The sequence below is a fragment of the Lepisma saccharinum genome, chromosome 5 (assembly GCF_977018435.1).
Source record: "Lepisma saccharinum chromosome 5, izLepSacc3.1, whole genome shotgun sequence".
Lineage (NCBI taxonomy): Eukaryota > Metazoa > Arthropoda > Insecta > Zygentoma > Lepismatidae > Lepisma > Lepisma saccharinum.
This window is the reverse complement of record NC_139233.1, coordinates 2,341,143-2,354,083: the sequence shown is the minus strand read 5'-3', so window position 1 is coordinate 2,354,083 and position 12,941 is coordinate 2,341,143. Positions and strand designations below refer to the sequence as shown.

The following is a 12,941-nucleotide window of genomic DNA, read 5'->3' as shown; positions in this document are numbered from 1 at the left end:
TTGCATTTTAAGAGAACTGATAGGAACAGAATACTAACATCACATGATGTCAGCATGTGTAAAACAGAGATAAGATCACAACATGTGGATTCTCAGGTCAACACCAAACCTTTTCCATGGATGGGAGAAAAGATTGCGTTGTGGAAGGGTTAACACATTGTTAAAATAATTAAAAAAGTATAAAAACTTAATTTCTTGATTTTGCCTCCTCTGAAGCAATCAGCCATTACTTTTTAACCCTTCCACATATCATTCTTCTTTTTCTTTTGTTTTGTACCATTCCTGAAGTAGGATTGAGTTCCATCTGAAAATCTAGAGTTATAAACAAAGGTACATATTATGATTTTATCTCAGTTTGTAATGGACTGAAGTCATTGTTAATGTCATCACCTTACAATCAAAGGAGTCCCAGGTTCGATACTCTGTGGAGGCTGATAGTGGTTCAGATCCCAGTTAAAACTGTAGGTCCAGTACCACTCAGCCATAAGGGTGGGGGGAGGTGTTACCCTTCCCCAGGGTGAATGGCATGTTCCCCCAGATCATGCCACAAGTCCCATAAAGTATTTAATTACAACAGCGTGTCTACTATTATCCTATTACTGAATGCCACTTTTTTTAAAGCTTTACTGAACACCACTTTATTTCCAATTTATCTACATACATGCTAGGGAAATTTTTTTGGCAGGACAATTTCGAATAATGACAAAACGTCATGAATATTGAGAAATCTGTTTGTCAGATTAGCTACTTATTAAATCATCGGTAGAAGGAATGAAAACATTCTTGTGGAAATATTCCTCTACAATAGTACGAGGATGGTTATCTAGTTTTGTTTGGTGTTTTGTTATTCTTAGAATTGCAATTTCAGAATTGAATGTCTGTTGACACCTTTCAGAAGCAGTTTGCAATATTAGGCTAAACTCTTCATCTGAAATCTCCAGAAGTCTCTGAAGCTGTTCTGCGACATCTCATGCGTAAGAGCAGAGGTTAAATCGTGATGAGGGCTCTCTAAATACTTTGACAACTGCACTAGTCATGAAAAGCACTTCACAGAGAAATAGTGTAATTAAGGATGTCCCCTTTTCGACTGCGGCTAGAAGATCACTTGCTTGTGATGATTCACTCTGGCAGCTCCACATAACTATTAAGGTGGAAGAAATTTGACAAAAACGCGAATTTAATCATGTTTTTCTAGAAATCGTCTTTTGCACACTGACAATAGTTATTTCTTCTTTACTGTTTGGTACATAACACAATAGATTGTTTGTAGTACTTCACCATTGTATGTATTAATCTAAAATACAAAACACAAACCTCACATACTGTACCAAAACAGTTTCTCACGGTGGAGTTAGACATGGCTGAAGTCAGGCCTAGATTTATCGTATGACTGCCACAGTGCACGCACATTCCTTTTGGGTACTGTCATTTTATTCGTGAATGCATCTGCCACTCCTATTACTTGCACCATCATATCCCTGGCATATGAGTTATTTCATTTCAAGGGCAAGTTTGTGACACTCTTCAAGAAGAACTAGCTCATCCCTTATCAGAAGCTACCATCTTAAATCGAGCAAGCGTGGGGTAAAAGCCATGAAGATGAATTTCTAAGTAGATTACAACTTATCTAATCCTGCTAAGAAAGTAAAATTAATTAGCATTATTCACTATTTAATTTAAATATTTGCAGGATTTCTGGGAGCTTCATCCACCCGAGCTCCCCTGGCTATGTTTCTGCTGTGTGAAACTTTAGTGGATGTTATTGTCAGAATCCACAAACCGTGCACGCAGAGATTTTTTCCATATCTGCTACATCAGTCTCTCATCGGGAAATATGTTGAATATTTTGAAAAAGATGAAAGAAATTTAGGTGGGGGTCCGGACCCCCTGGAACCACCCCTAGGATATGCCCTTGCTATTCAGGGATATTGTCAGAAAAATTCCCACCTGGGTATCGAACCTGGGTTTCCCACATAATAGTCAGATGCTCTACTGACTGGAACACCATTGCTACAAATAATACCGTATTTCACCACACAATCCTCGCACCCTGTTTTTTTAGTCAAAAAATTCATCGTGCATTTGTCACATCGGCGCACGAGATAACGAAACCAATGATAGCATCACAGAATCTTAAATTGTGTAAGTTTGTACTTTGCAACATTGTAATAAAATTTTCTCAAGTGTAATATTTCGACTACAATGCACAATAACATCTAAAGTGTAAACTTTATTTTCAGACAGGCAAAATGTTCGCTTAACTGTCATGAAGTTTTGTACATCAATTTGGACTATATTAAATTTTAATGTATCTTCACGAGTATTCCGGGCAACCTAATCTTGCACGAAAAACAATTTAGTAATAAATGATTTTTAAGTACAAGTAATGCCATCACAATTTTTTTAACAAATAAAAACTTCACAGAACGGTGGCACCCCTCTTTTTTTTGCAGAAAAAATTGGCATAAAATCTGCGACGATTGTGTGGTAAAATATGGTATGTTAAATACTAAACTAAACTCCACGATACAACAACCCTTCGAGGACCAGGGTTGGCCAAGAAGCTATTTATTGGGCCACACGTGGTCAGTGTGTAAAGCCCCATGATAGTGGTTGAGTGGATCTTGAACCCAAAGCCTAACAGAAATTCTTTCAAGTAGCTCCCCAAATCGGCCTCACGATGCCGGGCCAGCACAGACATTTCAGAGCTTCCACCAGGACAGGAATCGAACCCTGGACCATTCACACCAAAAACTGGAGTGCTAACCTTTAGGCTACATGGGAGCTCATTAAATAGTTGAGGTTTTATTTTGATTAGCAGCTGATATTAGCCTGTAGCTGCATAAAAGTCTTTCAATGTAGCGGTGTTGTGCCATGACAGATGAAATCCACATGTAGCTGAAATATATGTTCCTTTAACATTGGTAACAAAGTATATCTAACAATGAAACTATTCTTTTTCTACAGTTCTCTCAGAACTTTAATGATGTGAAAGTAAAATATACTTGCTGGTATTTTGGATCTCTTGCTATTTATTACATACTGGAAGATCACTTTTCAAATAAATAGCTTGTATTTACAAGGTGAACTGTCCCATGAATATAATATACGAGGTGTGACTAGAAAAAAACCAGATTGATGTTGCTGTCGACAAACGGAAGCAATGGAAGATTCGTATGTAGCGGTGTATCAGTAGTGCAGGGGAGTACTTTGAAGGGGATTATGTTCATATTGTACAAAATAACCAATAAAAGATTTTGTAGCAACAGTCCAGTTTTTTCTAGCCACACCTCGTATATAAGTTAAGCCACTGATTGACACAGGAAACAAAATTTAGTTTAATAGCTTACTGTACATTACCTGTCCGTAGCTGTGGAAACTGAGATACAGAGCTATTTGGTTCCTGTGGTGGTAGATAAAATTGGAATGAGCTATTATTTCACTTTCAGAAAAAGGTTTAGGGCCAGCATATATTTCAGAGCATGGGTCGCTGTCGGAACCAACTTCTGCAAAGAAACAAATAAGAAATAAGTTAATTAAAACATAATTTTAATATAATTCACAAGATGAAATCTCTTCAGTAAAAATAAATGTGTCAAATTCAAGTAATATTGGAAAGAAAAAGTAGTAAGTAAAAGTGTTTTTTGTTATTTTACGTTTCTTGGTGAAGCGATGATGAGATGAAATTGAGGAAAGGACACTCACAAAGAACATCAATGCACAGGCTGGGACTCGAACCAAGGACCTTTGGTGACAAGATCAATTGTCAACCACTTATAATACCCAGCCATAGAGCTGGCTAATAAACCTGACGATTTTAAAAATGATATAACACAGTAAATAGAAACATTGATTGATTGAGTTGGTGTTTAAAGTCCACTTTATGCACAGCAAGGCTAAACAGGACTGATTGATTGATTGATTTGATGTTTTAAGTCCACTTTATGCACAGCAAGGCTAATCGGGACTGGACCTACAGTTTAAAGTGGGATCCGAACCACTATGTGCATCCACAGGTATCGAACCCTTGATTACAAGGTGACGACGTTACCACTGCACCTTCGGGGAGGCCGATAAATAGAAAGAGTTTGTCTTTATTCATGTACTAGCCTTACAGTCGTATGTATGTCATTATTATTGAAAAGAAAAAAATTACACCAACATTAACCATCAACTACAGTTTTGATGTCCCACGGACCGGAGTGTTCCTTTTGTTTGTTACCCCGCCAGTAGTTTTGACCTTGAGGCTACCTCTCTTTCAGTACCTTTCTCAACTTCAATGTGCTGTGAAAGCGTGAAGGGAAAGGTTGCATTATCTGCTTCTGTGGTGTTCTATTTATATACTGTGGTCCCGCGGACCATGTTTGAGGGTTAAAATCACCGACGATTTATTACGATCAGTAAAGGTAAAAAAAAAGGTAAAGTGTTCCCCTGTGCATAGCACCACGCCATGAAGGCGTATAGGGGGGTGTGGGGGTAACGCCCCACACTTTCTTGATCCGGTCGTGAGTGGGGGTGATGTGATCAGCATCACGCCCCTGACCGCCTTTAACCCCCAGGGTTTCCCCCAGGTACCCATGTTATTCGACGCTGGGTGGGCGCCGGGGCCGCTTCCACCGTTAGAAAAGTTCCCGGATTTGAACCGGCCGGGGATCGAACCCGGGACCTTGAGCATGGTAGTCAGACGCGTTACCGACTGAGCCAACGCGGCCACCAGGCAAGAGAATTTCAGATTTTTTATTTGTGGCATATACTGAATAGAGGGACCCGTGGTTTTAAAGAATGAATGTTAAACAATAACTATGGACTAAATTCACGTTGATCAGCTGTGTGTAAATACTCAGTTGAGAGATATTTTGGCTTAGTGAATTTGTTTTCCTTAAACTCACAATAAAACAAAATACTTTTTTTGAGAAGTTAAAGAATAATGTTTCGCTCTCAAAACTATGTAATTGTGCTCAGTGAATAACAAAGCATACAACATGATTAAATTCACATCATTTAAAATATGTCCTGATATAGTTATATTCCTTTTTTACTTAAGAGGTCCTGTGGACTGCACAACTGTGTTAGTGCCCGGAACGTTCACGACAGCAGTTAAGGGATAAGTGCAGAAAATAACATCTTGCAAATGGCACCCAATTTGGTGTGTTAAGTTCCATGGCTTCATGGTGACTGAAATGGCAGCTTGTGAGGAATGGAATCTCCACCACCTTCCTCCCACAACCCACTACGTGATGCAACCCAATAAGAAAACAACAGTCAGCAGGTTTTTCTTCCCCAGAAAAGAGAAGTTTCAGTGACCGACTCCAGCAGTGTGTGGACCAAAATGGGCGCCATTTAGAAGATATTATTTTTCTGCACTTAATGTTAGTGTAAATCATATTGGCTGTAAGGCTAGCACATGAATAAAAACGAACTCTCTTTTATTATTTTATTTACTGTGCTATATCATTTGAAAAATCATCAGTTTTTTCTGCCTCACCCTGTACATTAAAGAAAATGGCCTATGCAGATATCTCCTGTGCACTACAGGTGTGTTTCACCTACATCACAAACTGTTGTATTGTAGCTTCGAGCAGCCGTGATTGAGGCCAGTTCTTGTAAGCATACAGAATTCAAGTGGGCGGGTGAGAGATACTAACAGACATTCTTGATTTAAAACAATGCAGTTGGTGAATATATAACGAACGCTAAGTGGTTGATATTTCCTTGTAAATGACAAATTAAATTGGCTGCAAACATGGTGGCTGTGTACATCCTGACATCACATGAAACCCACCTATTCACTGATAACTTCAATATCTTGAATTTTTTTTCTATTTTTATTTCTGTTGTGTACTGCATGTTGGATGCTTTCATTGGAACTGCTTCAGTGGGTGAGTGCATTAAGTGAACAACTAAAGATTTCACATTTTATATTTGTAGTTTAACAAACCTTGATTTAAATTGCTTTGCTAAGATTAACTTGAATTATTTCTCGAGTATCCAGTCACAAATCTTCAATAAGATATTTATTTTTTCTGTGGCAAGCCTTCAAATATTTCATCACCATCCTTCGAAATTTCCTGCCTCTGGCTGGGTCGGCATAGAAGTCCCATTTTTTCCTGGTCTTCATCATTCCTCTCTTTCCATTGTGTTCCAATCTTGTCCTCTTCTCCTAACACTCTCCACTATCTGCTCTTTCCACAGACATCTTGGTCTCCCCCTTGGCCTTATTTCCACTCCTTGTGCATTGTAAGCTTTTTTCTGATAGTCTTTCTGCATTCATCCTCTTCATGTTTCCGAACCATCTCATCTGTGCCTGATCTATCCTGTCCTGAAGCTTCAACACTGTCTGTCAGATCTCCTCATTTCTTATTCTATCCCTTCTAGTCTTCCCCAATATACTCCTTAAAAATGTCATCTCCACTGCCTGCATTTTTCTTTTGTCTCTCTCTGTCATTGTCTAAATCTGTGCTCCATACATAATTATTGGTATATAGTATGTATTATATATTACCTTCTTGCATTTCACAGGTACATATTAATCTTCGAATGCTTTGATAGAATCCACCTCCCATTTGTCCTCTTCTGTTTACCTTCTCATCTATTCTTCCACTTCTCTCAATTATGCTTCCTAGATATTTGACTACCCCCAACTCTTCCGTGTCCATGTGTTTCTTGTTGTTATTAGCACCTCTCTTTTCTACACTGAATATCATTCCTGCTCTTCTGATTTCCTCATTCCAAGTATCAAGCTGTCTCTGTACTTCTTCTTCCCTGTTTCCCCATATTACTAGGTCATCAGCGACAACAGGGCCTTCATCTGTTCCTCTCCTATCTTCTTCCCCACCTCTTTGTTAATTACATCCATTGTAATTATGAAGAGCAGTGGGGAAAGAACACTTCCCTGTTTTAGTCCATTACTTATACGAGGGTTGCTGGAAGAGTTTCTGCAAACTACCACCAACAGTGGCGCTAGTGTTCCGCTATTATAAAAATCGGAAGAATAGACCTTTTTTTGTTTAAATTATCTCGTACTGAACCACTCTGTTCTTCTCACTGGTGTCTTCCCACAGCACTGGTTGGCCTTGTGTGTGCTATGCACTCTACACACTACCTCTTCCTCGACCTCCTCCTCTCTTAGAGCCTTCCAAATCTTTGTTCTGTCCATGCTATCATATGCCTATTCTATATCTAGGAATGCCATAATCAAATCATTTCCATACTCGTAATGCCTATCCTGTAATTGCCTTATGGTGAATATCAGATCTACTGTTGATCTGCTTCTTCTAAATCCATACTGTTCCTCTCTCATGTTCAGCTCTGTTACTTCCCTTATTCTTTTCTCTAATATTTTCTCATATACCTTTGCTGAGTGGCACTTCAGTGTTATTCCTCTGCAGATTTTACATTCCTTTCTGTTCCCTGTTTGAATACAGGGAACTATTAGTCCCTTTGTCCAATCCCTTGGCACTTCCCTCTCTTGCAACACTGTTTTCAACACACTGTACAGTCACTGCACACCAATCACTCTTGCTCCTAGTATCATTTCCACTGACACCATCTCTTCAGTGCTTCCTCCACTTCTTTCCATGTGAGATTCACTTTTTCCTTCACCTCTTCATGTTCCTTTCCTTTTTCACTTTCAGCAATTTCTCGAAATGATTTTTCCACATTCTCTTTATTTCTTCATCCTCTTCTACGATGTTTCCCCTTTCATCCCTTAGTTTACAACTGTCTCCTCCTGCTCTTCTCCTTTCTCTCACTAATCCATACAATACTAGTCATTTTGTCGCCCTGAGCCATGGCCGCATATGCTGCTCCTTTCGAACGCCCCCCCCCCATCATTACGCAGCAACGGGAAATTGAAAATCAATTTTTTCTAAGTAAAACATTAAATTATAAAATAAATTATGAGACTTGTTACGCTATTTCAATACTATTAAGGACAAAAGGATATCTCGCTCGACCACAGTTAAACTGTAAAAAATGCGACACTAATTTTATATTATTATTATATTTTATGAAACTCTCTCTTTTAAACGTATCTTAAATGTAACAAGTATTAGGAAAGAAATGAAGGCTTGACTGCATATGTTTACCATTGTAGGTCTGTGATATATGATTGGATTTTTTTAATGTAATATTCCCGGATCTCCCGCATGGGTGATCTTAGGTCTGAATTATTTCCTGCGTTGTTCCCGCATAAAGCGGCTCTAGGTTTCAACCATTCTCAAATTAATGGGTACCGGGAGGGACCTTGGGAGGTAAAGGTGGCCAGAGAGTGGTGCTAATCACATCACCTCCAAAATGGCCGAGATTGAGAATGTGCGTGGCCCTACCAGCCACATCCCCTAAATGTGCCTTCATGACATGGTGCTATATGCAAAGGGAACTAACTTTACCTTTGCATGCAATATTCTTCTTCTTATAATGCTATCTTGCATAAAATGGCAACAAGCATGTTTCAGACATGATTGACCGAAGATAGTAATTTTATTAACATTAAATTAAAAAAAAAAAAAAATGTGTTCGCCACTTGCCACGGTTACCGACAAAGTTAATAAATTCGAAGTTCTACACTCACATTAGGTGCAAAATCATGACCCTTTATCAGTTTAAGGTCTCCTTTGGTGTAATATAGCAGAAAGCAATTTTAGTTCATCTTTTAATTCAGTAGCCTTCATGTGTTTACATTTCGGCAAGTTTTCTACACTTTTCAGACAAAAGATATCTATGCTTGCTAATATCATAAAAGAAATTGAAAAATTCACTATGATGTTTAAGTTGCTCAAATCTCTCTCTTAGAGCTAAAATAATCGTCTAGGACTTGGTAATAAAAATCAACTTTGTACCATTTATGAGGATCTTCAACAGTTTCATCATACTGAAACTGCTTCTTCCGATTTCGGCCCTGTACAGTGTTGCCTATCTTTGGATCATCTATATCTAAAATCGATGCCAATTCTCTCTCGTCAATCGGGACTCACAGGTTGCCGCCCCCGACGCCTCCACGAGTGGAGGGAGGGAGGCCCTGCCAGTCTGCCAAGTGATGTCTGAGAAACTTTCAAATTTTTCATCACTTCTGCTTTTTTCAAAGCTCTGATAAGTTTCCACGAAACCATCTAAAAAATCACTGATATGTTTCCAAGAAACCATCTAATAGCATCTAACGAATCGTAGATTAATGTTTTGAAGGTATTTGCTCATTACATTAGCTACGTGGAGTGAAAAGTCATACCAGATAACTAGCGAGAAAGGGAATGTAAAGCCACACAACTGGTTTGCAATACACTGAGCCTCATGTGCGACCATTTGGACAGTTTTATTATCACCATTCTTTGAAGGAGCGCATCATAGACCACTCCCACTTGATATCTCAACAGAGTTAAGGCATCAAATCTGTTTTCCCACCTTGTGACACTCAGGGGTTTTAAAGCGAGAATACTGATATCTTCCTTCAAAACGGTGGGTTGGCATATGTTATCTTCCAAGTTATATAATATAATATTATAACACTCAAGTTTTCAATAGGCTTATTTTTTTTTCTCTCTTCAAATTTTGCCACCCTGAAAATTTGATGCTCTGGGCGGTGGCAGGGCCCTTCCGCCGGCCCTGCCAGCCACTTTCTTCTTTCCTCCATCACTACTGTTCTTGCCTCTTTCTTCTTTTCCATGTAGTCTTTTCGTGCATTTAGTGAGTTAACTTGAAACCTTTTTCTAAATGCATCATTTTTTGTTTTCACTGCCTCTCGAGTCCTTTCATTCCACCATGGTGTTTCTTTCTTCTTTCCTTTCTTGCTTGGTCTTCCACATACCTTTTCGGCTGCCTCTACTATTTTTTTAAAAATCTTATCCATTCTGTTTCTACTCCTTTGGGTTCATCTCTTGGCACTTTAGTATGCAATATTTCTTGATATTTCTCTTCTATCATCTTATCCTTCTCTCTTGTTCCTCCCTTGCATCCTTTATTTTCAATCCCCTCACATCTCCTACTAGTAACCTGTGGTCACAGTCTTAAATTCTCACTGGGTATTACTTTAATGTTGTTCATTATCTTCTTTACTGTCCTCCTCCGTAGCCGAGCGGGTTAAGGCATTCACTCGTCTTGAGATCGTTCGCTGCGGGACGGCGTAGGTTCAAATCCGGCTCTGGTCGGAATATATTCGGCCTACGTATCGGTCTGGTGGCAACCCACCATCGTGAGGAAATTGGGGAGCTTCGAATGAGTAAGAGTAATCTGGTCACGGAGACCTACTATAACGGCTGGGTATACGTCGCGCCGACCCCCCAACTATTCCAATACTGGTTGAAGATATCCACGCTTAGAGGTGACGAAGGAAAGCGTGGAAGGGAGACCGGCAGTCGGTAGGTATGCCTAGGCCCTTCATGGGCTGTTGCGTGACGGATTATTATTTATATTTATCTTCTTTACTTCCTTGTTTACCAATATATAATCTATTACAGACTTTTGTTCATTATTCCAACTGTATCTTGTAATCTTATGGCTGTCATATTTCTTCATAAACCAGCTATTACCTCTCTTACAAAAGTTCAGTATCCTCCTTCCCTCCTCATTCGTCTGTCCCCATCCATCTGCTCCAAGTACTTCTGTATACCCTTTCCTGTCTCTTCCTACTTGTGCATTAAAATCACCCATACAATTTGCCATTCATTTCCTACGTGTTCTTTCTTCAAATTCCTTCTTTCTCCTCCTTTGCACATCCTGTTTGCGTGGAATACACTTTGATTATTTCTATTACTTTTTCACTTACATTCATTTTTAGTTTTATTATCTTGTCATTTACCCTCTCTACTTCCTCACTTATTCCACCTTTGACTACAAATCCAACCCCACTTCTCCTGCTCTCTTCAGTACCTGCCCAGTACAGTTTATAGTTTTTCCTCAATTTCATTTCTCCTCTTCCTTTTCATTTCGTTTCGCTCATTCCAAAGATGTCGATTCCTCTTCTCGCCATTAGATCCACAATTTCTTCAGTCCTTCCTGTCAGTGTTCCAATATTCAATGTCCCTATTCATAGCCCACTTTGTTTTCAATTTTCAGTCTCGATTTTTTTACGTTTTCGGCTGTCGGCTAATCGGGTCTGTCACAACCTACACCTGGGTGGTGGGGCTGACACCTGTGGGTTCTCAGGTACACCCTTGTTTTCTGTCAGGATTCCAACCCCCTTAGCCTTTCTGGATCCCTCCAGGCCCACAAGGCAGTGGGGGGCAAGCACTTTTATGGCAGTGTTTATTTGCCATGACAAAAGGCTGTCGATGAGTATCTGTGAGACTGTGTGGTATCTGTATCTGCCCATACCACTGGACACCCTCCACACCCTGATAGCCTTGCTACCTTGATCCAGTACTGCTTATTTGGGTTTCCCTTATCACAGCTCCTCTTCATATCCGAGGGGTTTTCACTATCTGTCACCTGTGACTGGTCAAATATTTAAAGTTGATAATTCACTTGTAAAAAGTTCAATCGTGATAAATATAATAATCACTCTACAGATCTGTTACTAAAGAACACCAATCTTGTCAATTGAAACATTGGTCAGTGTCTGTGTGCTAGGATGCTTATGGATAATACTTAGCTGTATGTCTTCAAATATGGCGATTTCAGGCTTCCATTGCATCACCACTAAAGTAGTTCATATAAACGAAGGAATTAACAACTTTATCTGATGTCACAAGCCCTTTTTGACATAAAAATGTCTTTTAGTATTGTATAACAAACCTTTCTACTATAATTCTTTAGTTCGAGGCTAAAATAAGGAGCCTACAAAATGTCAAAGTTCTGTTCTTTCTCTTTATTCATCATCAACCAATTCAATGTTACCAGCTCCTCACAAACCATCACTAACAAGTATGATGAAAATATTGATGTTTACATGTTTTTAAATGTTAAGCATGGACATATTGTGAAAAGCAGTACTATTAAAACTGATTTAATAACAAGTATTGAAACCAAAGTACATAATTTATGACATAATCAACATATACTTCATGTATCCTGTCATAAATTCCAATAACATCCGACTTTTTATGTACTGTGCAATGGCTATGGTCACACCTCAATATACATATTCTACCACATTTAGTTCAAATATACAATTTCCAATAAACTTTTGAATACATTTTCAATATGTATACATTATTTCCTAAAACAATATAAATGATCTATAAACAGATTGAAATTTGATCTCATGTAAAAAAAAAAAAGACATGTTATTTATAATTTCAACATCTTGCAATATACAGAGCATTCCCAGACATTCGCTACGAGACTCGGCGGCAAGTGGCCCCGGCGTCAGCGCGTGAACGGGGTCCGCGACAGTCGCTAGAGTCGACTATTAAAATTACGGTTTTCATATTGTGTATTAACCTTGACTACAGAAGGTGTTGAAAATGATGTCCCTCAGCTGAAACACATTCCTGGCATCTCTGAAGGAAATTGGCATTTACACGTGCAAGTTCGTCTACTGTAATTCTCCCGATTTCTCGTACATTACTCTTATTCAACTCACGGATGGTGTGCAGATTGTCTTTGTATACTTTATTTTTTAGAATTCCCCATTATTCTTTCCACTTTTATTCAGAACTGACCCTGTTACTCTAAACATTTTTACGAGGTTTAATATATTGGTCCTATGTAGAACGGGAACAGCAGGAAATTTAGTTGCAAAACGTCATCGTACTTCTCCACAATTCCTCTTTCCAAAGTAACACTCCACAAGATAAATCCTTTGTTGTAATGTAAAGTTTTGTGGAGCCATATTAAGCCACAATCTTCAACACACGGACACAACACAACACAACTTCCGAGGGAGGATTATACTGGTGTCAGTCTGCAACGTCAACAGAAAGGGAAAAAGAGCGAAGGCAGTGAGAGCGAAAAAAACAGACTGTAGCGTGCGTCTGTCGCGGAACCCGTTCACCGGGAAAGACAAG

General features: G+C 39.0%; 1 protein-coding gene across 1 annotated transcript in view; it reads right to left on the bottom strand.

Annotated features, from left to right (window-relative positions):
- LOC145987603 (carboxypeptidase B-like) overlaps positions 1–12,941 on the bottom strand; it is a 69,922-nt gene that overhangs the window by 5,124 nt on the left and 51,857 nt on the right. Inside the window, exon 7 of the mRNA XM_083121970.1 lies at positions 3,361–3,506. Within this exon, the coding sequence (XP_082978096.1) occupies positions 3,361–3,506 (146 nt within the window). The remainder of the gene's footprint in view (positions 1–3,360; positions 3,507–12,941) is intronic.